This window comes from Anomaloglossus baeobatrachus, chromosome 1 (assembly GCF_048569485.1).
Source record: "Anomaloglossus baeobatrachus isolate aAnoBae1 chromosome 1, aAnoBae1.hap1, whole genome shotgun sequence".
NCBI classification, from domain to species: domain Eukaryota; kingdom Metazoa; phylum Chordata; class Amphibia; order Anura; family Aromobatidae; genus Anomaloglossus; species Anomaloglossus baeobatrachus.
This window is the reverse complement of record NC_134353.1, coordinates 793,411,800-793,430,763: the sequence shown is the minus strand read 5'-3', so window position 1 is coordinate 793,430,763 and position 18,964 is coordinate 793,411,800. Positions and strand designations below refer to the sequence as shown.

Genomic DNA, 18,964 nt, shown 5'->3' with positions numbered 1-18,964 from the left:
GTTCTCCAAGGCAGGAGACTCAAGTGTCTAAACATATGAAATTGACATGCTGAGAATAGGAAACCCGTAGCACAAGTCAGTGTACGCATTGTTAAAAAGAGCGGGAGATTTCTATAAATCCCATCCACTTTGATTGTAATGTACAATGCAGTGGTTTGGAAACAGTGAAAATACACAACATCCAAAACGCTACTAATCCTGATTGTGGGCACCGACCCTTAAAGGGAACTTGTCAGCTAATTCTTACTGCCCAAACTGTGTGCTGCATAAAGCAAATACTGGCTGTAGCTTGTTTTACTCTGAAATGCTGCAGTTTCAGAGAAAGTAAAGCTTTAGCCCGGGACTATGTGTCTCAGATGAGTAGTCCATGGCTAGTTCCCCGAGAGCAGCTTCTACCTGCCCCACACCCTTACACCAAACAGGTCTCTCACTGTGTGTATAAGGAGATACCTGTCTGTTTCGGGGAGCAGGGCAGGGAGAAGCCATCTAGAACCTGCATCGCTTCAATCCAAGGTGCATAACTCTTGTCAGGCTTTTAAAGCATATTTTTTATGAAACGCTCCAGAGTTTAAAGGGAACCTGTCAGGTGCACTATACACCAGTACCATGAGCAGTTCTGCTGCCGGCAGTGTTTTCTCTGGCTGGTCTCCCCGAGATCAGTGATTGTTTTGTCTTGTTGGTCTACTAGGCATTGCTCCCACCTCGCCAGAATCCTACTCCACACTGATGAGGGGCAATACCCCGAAACAGCTGTCTGTGGATGGATACCTGGCCTTGGTATTTCCCTTGTCATATTTTTAAACTTGTCAAAAAGTTGGATATTGACTTAAAGGGCCACTTAATATGGTGGCTATGGTGGTCTCCTAAAAAGAGCCACTCCTTGGCTGGGTCCTTCCCGGAGGGATATCTGGCTGGTTTCTGTGTTGGGACTCCTAACAGAGGCTCCACGGACTTTTTTGATTTACTGTGTATATAAGGTGATACCTGTCTGTTTCGGGGAGCAGGGCAGGGAGAAGCCATCAAGAACCTGCATCGCTTCAATCCAAGGTGCATAACTCTTGTCTGGTTTTTAAAGCATATTTTTTATGAAATGCTCCAGAGTTTAAAGGGAACCTGTCAGGTGCAATATGCACCAGTACCATGAGCAGTTCTGGGTACATATTTCTAATCCCTGCCTAACCGTCTCTGTATCTAGTAGCATAGATAAAGAAATCTTTAGAAAAAGTATTTCTAAAGATCCTTTATTATATGCTAATGAGGCCAGTTACTAGTTGCAAGTGCGTTAGTTCCCTTAGCTAGTCAGCCCCCTTAGCATGTAAGCACTCCCCTGTGGGCATGCTAACATTCTAATGAATGCGCAGAGTCAGAGGTATGGTCGCTCTCATTTCAGCTGATGCCCGAGGCTGGATTTCGGCTCAGTGCGCATGATCCCCGGACTTCCGGTCGTGAGTACTATGAAGCTTGGTGTACGCATCACAGCTTCAAATTGGCATATTGCGCATGACCGGAAGTGTCGGGGACTTCTGATTATGCGCACTGACCCTAAGCCTGGCATTCTGAGGCGGTGCAAAGGACACAGGTACGCACGTCACTGCTGATGATGACGCTGAGCAGTGGGCATGGAATAGCTTGTTAGCACGCCCTGTGCTCATTAGCATATTAAACGATCTTTAGAATGCTGAGACGGCTAGGCAGGGATTAGAAATATGCGCCCAGATCTGCTCATGGTTCTGGGTGCATATTGCACCTGACAGGTTCACTCTAAAGCCTGCTTTGCACTTTACCAACCAGCATACGATATCGTATGCGATCGTAACCGCTCCCATTGTATGTGCGGCACGTTCAATTTGTTGAATGTGCTGCACAAACGATTAACCCCGTCACACGTACTTACCCGTCCATACGACCTCGCTGTGGGCGGTGAACGTCCACTTCCTGGAGTGGGAGGGACGTTCGGCGTCACAGCGATGTCACGCGGCAGCCGGCCAATAGAAGCGGAGGGGCGGAGCTGAGCGGGACGTAAACATCTTGCCCACCTCCTTCCTTCCGCATTGCTGGCCGGGTGCCGCAGGACGCAGGTAAGATCTGTTCATCGTTCTCGTGGTGTTACACACTGCGATGTGTGCTACCCCGGGTACGATGAACAATCTGACGTTCAATTCTAGAGAAATGAACGACGTGCGTGCGATAAACGTTTTACCATTCAATCGAAATCGCACGTACCTGTCACACACCGCAATGTACCTTACGATGCCGCATGTGCGTCACTTACGACGTGACCCCGCCGACACATTGTAAAATACATTGCAGCGTGTAAAGCGGGCTTTAGAGTAAACATACATTGCTGCATTACCACAGGCAGTGTGTGATTCATTCTACTCAGTCAGTGAGAATCAGATGAAAGGATCCCTCTACAGTGCATGGACCCTTTCCTGTCCTCCAATGTCTCGATGATTGCGTACAGAAGCACTCAGTGACTTCTCAATGGAGTAACTTCTAGGGCAGCTCTGTTCCTTAGGCACTCAGGAGAGAACTGAATAGGGGCAGAAGGTCACCTACCTCTCTATAGTATAGTGCTTTATAAAATATGCATGAAGCCTAACACAAAGCAGTTCTAAGTGTCATACCCCATATTACGTAAATAGAAAGAGAATGCCAAATAGGCAATAGTTTCTCTGATCTGAGAAAACATGTTCATTATTCGGACATCAGCGCTTTAGATGGACTATAAAATCGCAGCACATCAGAATAAAAAACCATGATCAACGTGTGTGAAAATATATAACGCTGGTCATTACAGGGTTCTCTGATCTCAGCACCCCTTCCTTATGTCTTATTATGGCATTCGGATACCATAAACCGTGGCCTCAAGATGTGCAATTATTTACAATGGGGAGAGGGAATTGAGCTCCTTTGAGACATCTTTGGTGGGTGACTTGTCTTCCTTGAGAATTAAACATTTCTCTTTTTTCTCCCCACACATGCCAAATGAACAACAGGAAACTATTTTATATATATTAGCTGGTTCACCAGTCCTGCCGACATCAGCAGATTCAACAGATTTAATGCTTTATCTACATGCCAGTTTTTTGGTCAGTGATTTGGTCAGTAAGGATATATTCATACGTCACATTTTTCCTGCCTTTATTATGAAGTATATTTGGTGCTTTAAATATCCAGTGTCTTACAATACCAGCATAATCAATGAGGTTTCTGAAATCTCATGCAGATGCATATTTTAAGCCCTGCTGTGTTTTTGCCAAGATGGCATTGTCAATTCCATCAGTGTTCAGTGTTTTTGCAGCACTTTTCTTACATTAAAAATGGTGCAAAAAATACACGTGTATTCTGGGGTTTGGTCCAAAAAAAGCGCAGACAAAATCAGTAGTGAACTTTATAGAGAAAAAGAATTATAATTATAAGATTTCCATCTTTTTTTAGAGCTACTTCTATTTTTGTCTTGAAAATACTCATTAAACACAGACCAAAAATGATGTGGGAATAAGGCACAAATCTAACGTGTACGTGTAATGCAGAATGCAGTGGCTATCAGGGTTCTGCCAGGTACAAGGGAAAGCCCCGGCGAGTGCCACAACACACAAGGTACACCGGAAATATGATATAATGGTTGGCTATGTCACTGAGGAGAGTTGGGTCACCTCCTCCACTCACCTGATGCTGTTCCTTGCACTCCCTAACATCTGTATACGAGTCATTACCGATCACGTTCCTAGGCTCTGCCTTGCTCTGAATTCACCCTGGCTAATGAGAAGGCCAGCAAGAGCTCTAGTCTCACCACTACAATAGTACAACACAAGGGAAGGACAACAGACAGAGCTAAAATATACACAATAAGGAAAATCCTCCAAACTCCTCCAATGCAGCTAAGTACCATGGTTGCAATTGTCATGACACCTCAGCTTCTTCAAGAGACTGGCTCCTTTCAAAGTGGGCAGCTTAGAAATGAAGATTCTATAAGTGGCATCAGATGATGATGAGTGATCTTTCATACCAAAGGGGAGTGATCACAAGGAGCTGCACCCGAGATCAATGCTACAAAGGATAACCAGACGGGAAAGAGTCTTTTACCCCCACAGCACCAAAAGAAAGCAGTTACATTTATATACGAGATGCAAACCTGTGCATAATAAGGCGTTGTGACCTTTTGGTGCCTACTCGCCAGAGGGCTTTCCCGAGCAGGGCACACCCATGACTGTATGGCCATCATACTTGGGCAAGAAAGGTTGTCTGTTCAAATGACCATATCTTAATAGTACTATAGAAAACTATTTACTTACATGTATTTTTTTTTGTAATGTATGTTTATGTTCCTCTTTTACAGAATACCACAGTCTATTAGAGGTTCAGTTTATTGCTATGGCATTGCGGAAGGGGGTGAAAAGGAATGGGAGTTTGCTTGGAATTATTATAACAAATCAGATAGTGAACATCAATGGGAGCTGGCCACCCTTAAACAGGGTTTGAGTTGCACCAGGGAACCATGGCTATTGTATCGGTAAGAAGGCAAGAGTAATGGCACACAGATGACAGTATATCTTACATAGTAATGTAATATTGTAGTCTTTAACGGTGTCATCCACTACATTTTATTATTATAGAGATGGGCTCATTGCATTAGAAACATAAGAAAACCCTACATACTTACTATCCAGAAAAAAAGCAGAAAATGAGCCGAAGCGTGAATTGGTACACATGTATTTTATAAGTGCATGTACACACTGGCCATGAGATAAAGAAAACCCAAAATAAGAATATGAACATATACCTTATTGTAACTAAATAAAACCATAAAGCATATAAATAAGCATAGGGTACTTAGTAAACACTATTTTTGATCAAAAAAGTGTAAAGCCATCCCACCGCGACAAGGTGTACCCAGTCGGGACAGTACCTAACACTCTCTGGTATTCAAACCTTACCATGTGTCAGAACAGACCTCAATTTGAATAAGGGCAGATTGTGACTGGGTCCCAACAATAGGCACACAGCCATGGGATGCAATGGATGAAATGCTCAGCTCACTGGAAAAGGGGGCCACACCCTATTTGTACTGAGTATAAGACACTAGAGAAAAACCCAAAAAATTAGCCGGAGAATGAGTTGGTTACACATGCATGTTATTAGAACATGTTCACACTAACCATAAGACAAAGAAAACCCAAAATAAGATTAATATGAACATATACACTACTGTAACTAAATAAAAGCATAGTGCATATAAGTAAACATAGGGTACTTAGTAAACACTATTTTTGATCAAAAAAGCCATCCCACAAGGTGTACCCACATCGGGACAGTACCTAACACTTTCTAGTATTCAAACTTTACCATGTGTCAGAACAGACATCAATCTGAATAAGGGCAGAGAATGGCTGGGTCCCAACTATAGGCACACAGTCTATTAGAGGTTCAGTTTATTGCTATGGCATTGCAGAAGAGGTTGAAAAGGAATGGGAGTTTGCTTGGAATTATTATAACAAATCACATAGTGAACATCAATGGGAGGTGGCCATCCTTAAACAGGGTTTGAGTTACACCAGGGAACCATGGCTGTTGTATCGGTAAGAAGGCAGCAGTAATGGCGTACAGATAACAGTATATCTTACATAGTAATGTAATATCGTAGTCTTTAACGGTGTCATCCACTACATTTTATTATTATAGAGATGGGCTCATTGTGTTGGAAACATAAGAAAACCTTACATACTTACCATCCAGACTGGTCTTGCTCCACTGCACTCCATACTGTGATGACAGTGGGTGTGGACACACTGTGCTACTGGCCGGCTTACCTTGGAGGGTGTAACTAAGTGACTACCCTGTCGACACTAGAGCCACTGATGGTAAGGATAGGCTTGGGCCATTAGGGTAGTCACCAAGTGCCACTCTAGGGCAGCCCCCAGGCCTGCAGCAGCTGAGTAACATGTCAGGGGAGGAATACGAGGCACAAAGGGAGAAGACAGGGATGTGGTCAGGAAGTCCAACGTCGGGGCAGGCAACACAGGTTCAATAAATAAAGCCGAAGTCAGGAAAGATCAAGATAAATGTGTAGACAAGCTGGGTTGATAACAGAAGAGACAAAACAGAAACACAGACAGAGCACAAGACACTGACTGACTTGAATCTAAGTTCAGACAAGATGTGGAGGGAGCAACTACATAATATATGCACTACTGTCAGGGAATAGGCCAGAGAAGCAACACTCACAGGAGACAACTGGTTAAACTCTTGCACAGTCTGGCCACGTCTCACTAAAGCCAGGTGAAGACTATCCAGCAACAGAAGGATGTAGCAGAACTAGATGTGTTGCAAGGGTCAGCTCGCAAGATGACCTGAGATTGGGAGGAGCAGACCGTAGTGAGTAGGGCAGGGCTTGCCAGACGTGTGAGTCCCCAGCGTGACACATAATGTGTTACCCACCTTTCACCTGGCTTTCTCTTCTAGCAGAGGGCATCAGGTGACCAATGATTGACTGCAACAGTCATGTTTTGTTCAAGCCCCCATAAATAGTCAGAAAACCATCAGACAACATGTTAAGGACTACTGAACGTGAGCATGTGTTTCTTATTTTCCTACCACGATGAGCCAATTTTAACAATAATGAAATGTAGGGGACAGCCCCTTTAATTTGAAGATGATTTTAAAAGTATAAAGGTGCTGTTGCCACAACAACTCAACAGTAGTTTTCACATGTGAATCCTTCCCATTGGTTTGTCTGCATTCAGTTGTGCAATGGTATTATAGCCTGCCCTTGTATCTGTAAGTATAGTCTTTTTTAGTGATATCAATCCACTTTGAAATATCCTGATTAAAAAAATCTGACAGTAGTTGTTTTGGAATTGAATTGTGCTTGTAGCATTTAAAGGAGTTGTCCACTACTGGGACAACCCCTTCTTAATACCTATGCTTTGTCCAAGTAAAATAATACCACTTATACTCACCTCTGGTGCTGGCACCGTTTCAGCGGTGTAGACACTGGCTCTCCCGGGACTCACATGACATTGTTATGTTACCTGATCCCTGTGGCCAATCAGCGGTGGCTTCTCTGTTCTCTCCTACAGATGTAATTAGAGTGAGAGAACAGCTGCAGCTCTCACTTTCTCTGGGTTCTTGATTTGTCTGAAGGGGAGAGTGAAGCCAGCGCTGAATGGCAGTAGGGATTGTTATGTCATGTGAGAGCCAATGTGGACACGGCTGGAATGGATTGTTATTATTTTACATAGGGATTGAGAAGGGGTTGTTGGAGTAGTGGAAAACTCCTTTAAGATATTAATTTTAGGTGAAAAGCCTGATGGAAAAACAAATTCCCTTTCCTTTGGCATACATATCACTTTCTGATGTCTTTTCATACTTTCTGGCAAAAAACAATACAGAATGGAAAGCAGATGTTATTCTTGCATGAATGAGCCAAACATTAACTTGATACTTATGAATCCATAATCTAGCAAACCTTTGTGACTTAAGGGCCCGTTACACGCAACAAGTTTTCTGATGATCGCATGTGCGACGTGTGTTACGGGGGCTGTCGGATAATAAGGGAATTGAAGGCTATCCGACAGTCAGGGTCCACCGTGCAGAGCTCTGCTGCTGAGTATGGCAGAGGATAGGGGAAACCTGTACCACCAAAGCGGTACTGACACTGTTGCGTCACAGTGTCACCAAGACCAATAGCGGCGTATACTGTTTAAGTCACAGCGACTACCTTATTAGAATAACAGGAGTGGAAATGCAAAAGAGTGAGGAATACAACATAAAAGTGCGTAGAAGTCTCACAGTCTGTGAGCGTGAAAGCACCTGTCTCAGTTAACAGTCACAGAGACTAGGTGTAGTGTGTGCAATATGGGACCTACCTATGTCCGCCCCACTTGTGGTGCAAGGATACGGACAGCAGCAAGGCTGCTAGCTTGAAACTCCTGCCTATGACCGCTCCCCTAGTGTGCAAGGATACGGACTGCTGCAGGAGGCAGCGTAGTGGAGCGTTACCCTAGAAGGCAACGACCACCTAACCTACCTATGTCCGCTCCACTAAGGTGCGAGGACACGGACAACAGTACGGTTGAAAGGTACAGGAGTGCTACCCTACCGATAGCGCTCACCTCAGAGTAGAACCACAAGGCCCAGTCAGACCATGTGCAGCAAGCACCTGCCTATGTCCGCTCCACTAAGGTGCGAGGATACGGACCACAGCATAAGCTGCAAGGTACAAGAGCGTTACCCTACCGATAACGCTCACCTAGATAGAATATGTGCCGCAAGGGACATGCACAGAGCGTCTACTCCTATGCAGGAACCAAGATAGGACTTAGTCTCCAGCGCTCGCACATGTGCAGTAGCAAGAAATCCGAACATAGTCTCCAGTGCCACAGCAACCGTAACAACGTGACACGCCCAGATTGTATTTACGATTTGCCGGTATCGCTTATAGGTCGTTTATTTGCTATCACACGTAACGATCTCAAAACAGATGCATCAGCGATCAACGATATATTGTTGGACCCAGGCGGTCGTTTGAATGTTATTTGATGTTGGCAGGGTGTCAAATGGAGCAATATGTCGGCTGCTTCCCCAAAACGAACAATTTTTTAAAAATGAAAGACGTCAACGATCCACGATTTTCATCCTATTTGCGATTGTTCAGAGTCGCTCATAGGTGTCACACGCAACGACGTTGCAAACGATGCCGGATGTGCGTCACGGAATCCGTGACCCCGGCAACATATCTCCCGATAAATTGTAGCGTGTAACGGGCCCTTTACTGTGGCTTCTGCTGTTTTAGATGACAAGTTAAAGATTGCCGAATCATTGATTTTTTTTTCTGCCTCATAGTAACACAGATGTAGCAAAGAGAAACTTGACAATTAGAGAAGGCCTGAATCAATTCGTAGGACCTGGTCCAATGTCGCTGTGTGTGATCTTTGGTGGTCAGATTGCAGCCCTGCTAACCTCTCAGCATACGTAGTTCTCATTTTCATTAGCTGGTCTCCTTAATTAAAGGAGGAGTCAGGTAACCGCTGGTTGGCAAGGCTCTTGTCTGGCAGCAACAGATTACAGGTAAGGCAACTGGACTTGGTACTGCAAATAAGGTAGCACCACTTCTACAATGTATATACTGTATGTGCCTACTTAGAGAGGACATTGGTCATAACTTAATTAATCCTCACAAACTTACATTTTTCAAGTAAAACAGAAAACTTGTTGAATTCTACATTTGTTATGTTTTACTCATTGCACTTAATGTCTTGACAGGTACTTAAAGGATAGCATGAACAGTGATTCTCATGATCTGCTGAATGTCTTGTTGCATATGCTGAAGACTGACATAGGAAGACACATAGCTTGGGACTTTTTGAAAGAAAACTGGAATAGATTAAATGACATGTGAGTATTCATAGTGTTTTGCATTCAAATTGCTGTTTTGCCTTAGGTATATTACTTTTAGCAGGCATCCTTACTCTGTTCTTATACTGGCCACTAGACATGGGCGGACTCGCAGATAACCAGGGTCGGCAGGTCCCTGCTCTCTTTTAAAAAATACGGATCTGGTCCGGAATCCGATTCCCATATAAGTCTATGGGGAACAGAATCCGGAGATTAAAAATGGTGGTGGAAGGGATAGGGGAATGGGAGCAAGCACGCTCTACTTACCATGGCTGTACACTGCTCCCAGGCCTCGCATTCACTTCCTTGGCTGCCAGTGTTTTTTTTTGTAAAAAAATATTTGCTGTTACGCATCTCTGAGGCGAGGAGCGCTGTAAAATTATGTAATATGAAAGTAATAAAAAACACTATTACTTTCATATTTCCTATGTAGATTACAGAGCCACTGGCCCCATGGGCGGCGCCTTTCCCTATGGGCGTCTGCATACTTTCTGTGGTATCACACCCCTGTGGACGTGATACCATGGAGTCACATGAGCGACGTCCCCGTCGCTCATTCTATCCTGCGCACATTTATACTTACCATTGTGGCAGGCTTCTTTTTCAGGTGTTCACTCGCCGGCTTCAGACGCGTACTGCGCATGCGCAGTGCGCGTCTGAAACTGACAAGGAGAACCCGGAAGAGAAGCCTGCCTCAATGGTAAGTATAAACGTGCGCAAGATAGAATGAGCGACGGGGACGTTGCTCATGTGACTCCATGGTATCACGCCCACAGGGGCGTGATACCACAGAAAGTATGCAGACGCCCATAGGGAAAGGCGCCGCCCATGGGGCCAGCGGCTCTGTAATCTACATAGGAAATATGAAAGTAATAAAGCGTTTATTACTTTCATATTACACAATTTTACAGCACAGGGATTAGTAGGGAGCTGCTATTAGGGCAAATAGTCTGCTAATATGTCAGATCGCATATTGGAGGTGAGAGGTTCCCTTTCCTTTAACTATATCGGCACGCTGATGTAGTTAATGGTATTGCAGCTCCGGGTGGGCTCCCTCTGAGCATGGGGCCCGGGGCGGCCACACCCTCTGCCCCCCGACTAGCTACGCTACTGCCCCTTCCATCCTGGATCCCCCTGATCTCTCTATCCTCCTTCCCTCTCGTCTCTCAATTCTCCATACCCCTGATCTCACTCTATTCCCTCTGCACAGCTTGCCGCCCTCTGCACCACTCTACTCACATACCCTGCACTCCTCCATCTTCTCTATCTTCTTTCCTGCTGGGCAAAACTCCATGGCTCCACCTACCCGAGTCACATGTACGTGACATCATCGCAGGTCCTGAAGCTCCAATAGATGCTCTGTTTGTGCCTCCGCTCCACACATGGCTAATTTGCATAGCTTACAAATTAGCCATGTGGACAGAGCCAGAGGTGCTTTCCCTCAGCGCTCTTTGGATTTTCTGGTACGCCGTACCGGCACGTACCGCCGCAAAAAAAGCACAGTTGGCCGCTAATAACTGGTCATGCATATGCACTGCTTTCCCCGCCCACCGGTGCCTGTGATTGGTTGCAGTCAGACGCGCCCCCACCCTGAGTGGCAGCTGACTGCAACCAATTACAAAATGGATACAGCCGCACACTAAATGCATAAGGGAACTCTGGTACTGCATTACTGCTATATGAAAAAATGAGATTTTTAGTTTATGAATTGGCCAATGCATGTAAGCCTGGAAACCAAACGGCAAGGTAAATCTCAATATTCCGGGTCCCTAACTAAAATGCCACTATCTAGGTTAAAAACATCCATGTCTGGGCAGCTAGACTAAAAATCTAACTTGAAATGCCACTATCTGGACTAACCTCCATGTCTGGGCAGCTAGGACTCCTGGTATAAGGATTGTGAACACAGCCTGGTTTATAGGGCAGAGTGCTCAGTCAGAAAAAAAACTCACTGCAAATATTTATCTGCCCAGACATGGAGGTTAGTCCAGATAGTGGCATTTCAAGTTAGATTTTTAGTCTAGCTGCCCAGACATGGATGTTTTTAACCTAGATAGTGGCATTTTAGTTAGGGACCCGGAATATTGAGATTTACCTTGCCGTTTGGTTTCCGGCCTTACATGCATTGGCCAATTCATAAACTAAAAATCTCATTTTTTTCATATAGCAGTAATGCAGTACCAGAGTTCCCTTATACATTGCTGGCATTTAGTGTGCGGCTGTATCCATTTTGTATTTGCTAGGTTTTTTCAGCTGGCACCTATACACACTTGTAGGATGTGCAGGTCAGTCTTTTGAAATATTTGCAACCAATTACAGACGCAAGGACGGCCGGTGAGCGGGGAATGCAGTGTAATTGTAATACTATTGTATGTACTGAGGATTTCGATTGCGTTAGGGCAATGACAACCAGAGACGAGTTCTTGGTGCAAAAGACGTTTTATAATATGTAACCGCAATATGTGCACAGAACAGAATATACACAATAATATGTAACCGCAATATGTAAACAGAACAAAATATACACAGTAATATGTAACCGCAATATGCACACAGAACAGTATATACACAGTGGAACATAAACACAGTAAATACCTGCTGGGTTCAGAGCAAAGAGGAATTCCTGGGGCCGCACACCAGACTCCCCCAGGAGCGAACCCCTATATACAGGGGCTGTCCGGCAATCACCCCAGAAGGCCTAAATGCGCAACAGCCGGGACACAAAAAGGGCAACAGATATAGTCCAAAAAATGTCCGTACGTGATGTGAGTCCTAGGGTGGATATGAACGGGAGGGACCGGGCAGAAGTGCCGACCAGAGACAGCAGACAGAGTCCGAGCACAGTTGGATGAGAGGTGAAGTCCAGAGCTGGTGTCAGGTGTTTCAACTGGATCCAAACAGCAATCAGGAGATGAGAGCAGCTGGGCAGGAGTACACAGGAAGCGGTATACTCAGGCAACTAGACTAAGCTTAGGGGCGGCTTTTAAACAGATGGACAGGAAGTAGGGCAACAGAACAGAAAACTCCATGTTAACAAAGGGCAAGATCCTTCAAAAGAAAACTGGAAATCCCGGAACTCTGACAGTACTCCCCCCCCCCCCCCAGAAACGGCCTCAGGACGGATCAGGGCCAGGCTTGTCTGGGTACCTCCGATGAAACTGAGCAACCTTCCGGGGCGCTCGAATGTTACCCACAGGTTCCCAGGAATAGTCCTCGGGGGGAGTACCCCTGCCAACGTACCAGATACTGAAGCCGATGCCGATGGAGCCGGGAGTCAATAATGTCCTCAACCACGAACTGCTCCTGGCCATCAACCATCACAGGCGGAGGAGGAGGTACGATATGACCATGAAACATATTAGGGGAAACTGGTTTTAGCAGAGAAACATGAAAGACCGGGTGTACCTTTAAATTGTGCGGCAACCTCAGCCGACAGGCCACAGAGCTCACTATCCCGGTGATCTTAAACGGACCAATGAATTTCTGCCCCAGCTTCTGCGAAGGAACACCCAATTTCAGATTTTTGGTGGATAACCACACCGAGTCCCCTACCTTATACATGGGTGCCTGTTTCCGGTGAGTGTCTGCCGACTTCTTGTAACGCTCCTGAGCCGAAGCCAAAGAGTCCTTTAAAACCTCCAGATTCCGTCGTAGCTCCGTCAATCTGTCCTCCACCGCTGGCACCGAAACCGCCACCGGTGACCTAGGCAAAATATTCGGATGGTAACCCAAGTTAGCGAAAAAGGGCGTTACCTTAGTGGAGCTGCTCTGAGTGTTATACGAGAACTCCGCCAAAGGAAGCAGCTGCAACCAATCGTCCTGCAGATGGCTGACATAACATCGCAGGTACTGCTCCAGGGTTTGATTAGTCCGTTCGGTTTGCCCATTTGTCTGGGGATGGTATGCAGAAGACAGACATCAATATGGAGTGCCGAACAAAACCCCTTCCAGAACTTAGACGTGAACTGCACGCCCCGGTCAGAGATGATCTCATCTGGTACCCCATGCAATCGAAATATATTCTGGATAACCAAATCCACTGTCTCTGTGGCTGAGGGAAGACCGGTACATGGAATAAAGTGAGCAGCCTTTGTCAACCGATCCACCACCACTAAAATGGTATTGTTACCGCCTGAGACTGGCAACTCCACAATAAAATCCATTGAGATGGATCCCCAAGGGCGAGATGGTACAGGTAACGGTTGAAGGAGTCCCGTAGGAGCCACACGAGGGACTTTGCACCGGGCACAAACCACACATGAGTGGACATAGTCTTTCACATCCTTTAAACAGGTGGGCCACCAGAAAAAACGACTCAGAAATTCCTGCGTCTTCTGTACCCCCCTATGACCTGCCAACACGGAGTCATGGACCAACTTGAGAACCCGAAGTCTTACAGCCTCCAGGACATAAATACGTCGCTCTCTCAACCACACACACCATTCCGAAGGACAAGAGTCACATCATTCGGGGGGGCAGCAAGAAATACGTCACCATCATAGGCCAGCTTGATGTCCTTCCACAAGTCCTGGTCCTGGATTACTCCAACGAAATTGGCATCAGATAACACGGTCTGAGACGGGGTTCCAGGCACGGAGTCCATGGCGTGGATTCGGGACAAGGCATCGGCTTTCCCATTACGTGACCCTGGACGGTATGTAACGATAAAATTGAACTGGTTAAGGAACAGGCTCCAACAGGCTTGCCGTGGAGACAGGCACCTGGCAGATTTAAGGAATTCTAGGTTACGATGGTCTGTGAGAACTATCACTTGTTGCACTGCTCCCTGTAAGTGGTGTCTCCATTCTTTAAAAGCTGAAATAATCGCCAACAATTCCTTGTCCGCAATGTCATAGTTCTTTTCTGCAGGGGACAACCGGCGAGAAAAGAAAGCACACGGGTGCAAGAGACTCTTGTCCCCAGTCCTTTGTGAAAGGATAGCCCCTAATGCATAATTGGAAGAGTCGACTTCCACAATAAAAGGGAGTGTGGGATTCGGGTGTATTAGTATTGGTGCTGAGGTAAAACAAACCTTGAGACGATTGAAAGCTTCCCGGGCCTGGGCGGACCACACAAACTTCTGCCCTTTTTTGGTTAACAGAGTGATAGGGCGGACAATCTCTGAAAAGTTGCGGATAAAGCGTCTGTAAAAGTTAGCAAAACCGACAAAGCGTACCTCCTTGATGTTTCCCGGTTCCGGCCAGTCTAGAATTGCCCGTATCTTGCCAGACTCCATGTTCAGTCCCTGAGGAGAGATGACATATCCTAAAAATTGTATCTTTGAGGAATGGAATTCGCACTTCTCCAGTTTAATATACAGGTGGTTATCCCTCAGACGGGTAAGTACTGTCTTGACGTGCTCCTGGTGTTCCTGTAGGGAAATCAGAAAAGATCAAGATATCATCCAGGTAAATCACCATGAACTGGTCCATTATATCCCTAAAAATATCGTTGACTAGGTGTTGGAAAGCCGCAGGGGCGTTACAAAGTCCAAAAGGCATCACTAGATACTCATAATGTCCATACCGACATCTGAACGCTGTTTTCCACTCGTCCCCGGGACGTATGCGGAGTAGATTATATGCCCCACGGAGATCCAATTTAGTAAATATTTTGGCCTGTTGTACTCTCTCCAATAGTTCGGGAATCAACGGTAACGGATACCGGTTTCGGATGGTTATCTTATTTAGTTCCCGGTAGTCGATACAAGGTCTCAGAGTCCCCTCTTTCTTTTTCACGAAAAAGATGGGTGCCCCTGCTGGTGAGGTAGAAGGTCGAATAAATCCCTTGGCTAGGCTTTCATCGATGTAATCTTTTAGTGCTTGTAACTCAGGTGCCACCAACGGATAGACATGACCAAACGGGATCTCTGCCCCTGTGAGTAAGTCTATGGGACAATCATACGGTCTATGCGGGGGAAGCCGATCTGCTTTTCTTTTGTCGCATATATCAGCGAAGTCATTATAAACCGGGGGTAGAACAGGTACCTGTACAGTGCCCTCCGCATTCGGTGTTACTGGAACCGGTACAGTTGGACTAATGGTCGGACCACTCTGGGGTGGGAAGGATATTTCTTTAGTCTCCCAATCGATGACTGGATTTGTAGACCGCAGCCAAGGAATTCCTAAAATTATCGGAAAATGGGGAGAAGAAATCAACATGAAAACAAGGGTCTCCTGCTGACCTGGTTTCATCACACATTCAAGGGGTACTGTCTCCCGATCAACTGGTCCAGAAACTAATGGAGAACCGTCTACCGTCTCCATGGTAACCGGTGAGGATCTTTGTTGAGTCTGGATACCGTGTTTCCTGGCAAAAGAAGAGTCCATGAAATTTCCCCCTGCCCCAGAGTCTATCATAGCAGATATAGGAATTAACTGTCCCTCCCACCGTATCTGAATGGGAAGCGAGCAATGGGTGTATTTCCCTTCTGAGTCCTTAGGTGAAGTTGACATCAAAGTCAAGGGAAATACCGCATCCAGGTGTAAACTTGCCTCAGATATCGGACTCTGCGTCCGTGTTGTCACACTCTGCCATTGCTGCCAGTACCTTATTCGGGCGATTTGGACAGTCAATCAGAAAATGGTCCGATTGACCACAATAGAAACACAAACGCTCACGGAGCCGGTGTTCACGACGTTCATTGGTCTCTCGCTTTTGTAGAGTCCACTTGCATAGGAACATCCTTGGCCTCCCGTGGCGTCTTGTGAGTGGGTTCTCTAGAAGGAAACGCAAAGTTGGTTACCCGGTTTACAGCTGCCCATTTTTCCTGTCGGTGTTCCGTCAAGCGGGTATCGATACGCACACAGTGTTGGAGAAACAGTTCAAAATCCCGTGGAGATTCGGCACGAGCTAACTCGTCCTTGATGGTACCGGACAAACCCTTTCTGAAAACGGACAATAGTGCAGTTTCCCCAGTCGGTGTCTACCACTAACCTTTTGAACTCAGTGGCGTATTCGACGACAGACCGCTTTCCCTGACGTAAGGAAAGCAGAGCCGATTCAGCGGTAGCACAGCGATTAGGATCATCAAACAATTGCGCCATTGCTGTTAAAAAGTCATCCAGGTTATTTAAACGGATATCACGATTCTCTATCATAGGATTAGCCCAAGCCAGTGCTCGTGAGGTTAACAACATGATTATACATAACACTTTTGACCGGTCAGAACAGTAATAATCAGCATGTACATCAAAAAAATAGTATACACTGGTTAACAAACCCACGAAACTGACTTCGATCACCACTGAAACAAAATGGGGGTAACCTAGGCATACCGGCAGCTGATACGGATGTAGCGGGGGTGGCTTCCTGAGCCTTCACTCTGGTTTGCAAATCCTGAATAGCCGGACCAAGTACCTGGTGATCATGGCCCAGCTGTACCTCCACATCTCTAAGCTTAGTTTGCACCGCCTCCATCTCCTGCTGCAAGGAGTTAATCATGGAGAAAAGCTGATCTATTCGTGTCTCAGTCATTGCCCCAGCGAAATCCTCTTATTGGCCTGAGTATAATGTAATACTATTGTATGTACTGAGGATTTCGATTGCGTTAGGGCAATGACAACCAGAGACGAGTTCTTGGTGCAAAAGACGTTTTATAATATGTAACCGCAATATGTGCACAGAACAGAATATACACAATAATATGTAACCACAATATGTAAACAGAACAAAATATACACAGTGATATGTAACCGCAATATGCACACAGAACAGTATATACACAGTGGAACATAAACACAGTAAATACCTGCTGGGTTCAGAGCAAAGAGGAATTCCCGGGGCCGCACACCGGACTCCCCCAGGGAGACCACCAGGAGCGAACCCCTATACAGGGGCTGTCCGGCAATCACCCCAGAAGGCCTAAATGCGCAGCAGCCGGGACACAAAAAGGGCAACAGATATAGTCCAAAAAATGTCCGTACGTGATGTGAGTCCTAGGGTGGATATGAACGGGAGGGACCGGGCAGAAGTGCCGACCAGAGACAGCAGACAGAGTCCGAGTACAGTTGGATGAGAGGTGAAGTCCAGAGCTGGTGTCAGGTGTTTCAACTGGATCCAAACAGCAATCAGGAGATGAGAGCAGCTGGGCAGGAGTACACAGGAAGCAGTATACTCAGGCAACTAGACTAAGCTTAGGGGCGGCTTTTAAACAGATGGACAGGAAGTAGGGCAACAGAACAGAAAACTCCATGTTAACAAAGGGCAAGATCCTTCAAAAGAAAACTGGAAATCCCGGAACTCTGACAGTAATTGAAGGATCCTGTACACTCTAGCATCTACCGTGAGCCTAGAATGTACGTGCTCATTCCAGGTATGATGTAATTAGTCACGTGATTGGAGGCATGTTTAAAATGCAGCCTAATGTTTTTCCAACGTAATAAACATTCTTCTCCTAAGTCCAATAGAAGTGGGAGTCTGGGGGTAAGAGCAGATCTCTGCGCCCACAATGTTTCCTCCTCTGCTCATCCTGAGCCTCAATGTTTCCTCCTCTGCTCGTCCTGAGCCTCCTGGTGCATGATTCATGTGTGCCGCCCCTGCAGCAGTCTGACTGCTCGGATCTGGGGTTTTTGCTGTGGCTCGAGGATCCCCGGACCCGGGGCTCAGCGGCCACTCAAATAAAAGGGGGGAGAATATTTACAAGGGACAGTTCGTGACGCCACCCGTGGTGTGCGGTAAGGGAGTACCACCGCTGCCGATGGGAGTACCCAGCGGCTGATGGAGCGGGGCAGCCAGATGGTGATCCCTCCATGGGTAGGGAAGGCCCCGGGGCACCGGAGGAAGGTGAAACGGTATGGTGGAGGTGAGTTGGGCAGGTGAGGACCCGGGGAGGCAAGTGTACTCACTCAGGTGGTGCAGTTGTTGGTGCGGCCAATAAGCAGAATCTGACACAGAAGTAAACCAAGTCTCTGGGTGCCGCTGCCACTCTGGGGAGCCCGTCCGGGTGTCTTTCCCCGCTGGTATTGCTTAATGGTCCGGAGCCTGCCTCCATGCACAATTGTGTAGATATTCCTGAGTGACCCTTCGGCCTGAAGTTGTCAGGGTCCCGCTCCCTATATTGAAATAGTGGAGCTGTGCTCTCGATGGCTGACACTTGGGATTTCTGTGGGCTGCATAAGCTGGAAGGCCCTATCCCCCTTGTTGTATTGATGCCTTCGATGTCTGAGCTCTTGAGGAAAGTTCATAAAGAGACTATCCTCCACAGGTGAATTATCAGGTTGCGTGAAGCTACTCCCTGATCTAGGGTCCTGTACCCCGCCGTGCTCGGTACTGGTCCAGTTACTGGACTCTTGGTGCCAACCATTCTCCAAAACTAAGTCAGTACACCCTTTTCCAATACCCTGCGACTGGGTCGCCAACTCCTCTGGTCCCAGACCACCGTCCGTGACCAAACCAAGGTCACACAGGGAACTACAAACTCCCCCAGCTCCTCACTCTCTGAAGGCTACTACTCATCTCACTTCCTCCCTCCACCAGTCTGCCTGACCCCTAGGTGGGTGGCCCTATTCCAGTTAGACCACCCACTGGTGTGCCTGACAGGGTGTGGTGTGAGGTGTAGTTAGGA

The 18,964-nt window shown here is 46.5% G+C and overlaps 1 protein-coding gene across 1 annotated transcript in view; it reads left to right on the top strand.

The window, feature by feature from the left end:
* The window catches only part of LVRN (laeverin), a 237,581-nt gene that overhangs the window by 187,991 nt on the left and 30,626 nt on the right, over window positions 1–18,964 (top strand). The window contains exons 17-18 of the mRNA XM_075341890.1: window positions 4,343–4,516; window positions 9,268–9,399. Of these exons, the coding sequence (XP_075198005.1) occupies window positions 4,343–4,516; window positions 9,268–9,399 (306 nt within the window). The remainder of the gene's footprint in view (window positions 1–4,342; window positions 4,517–9,267; window positions 9,400–18,964) is intronic.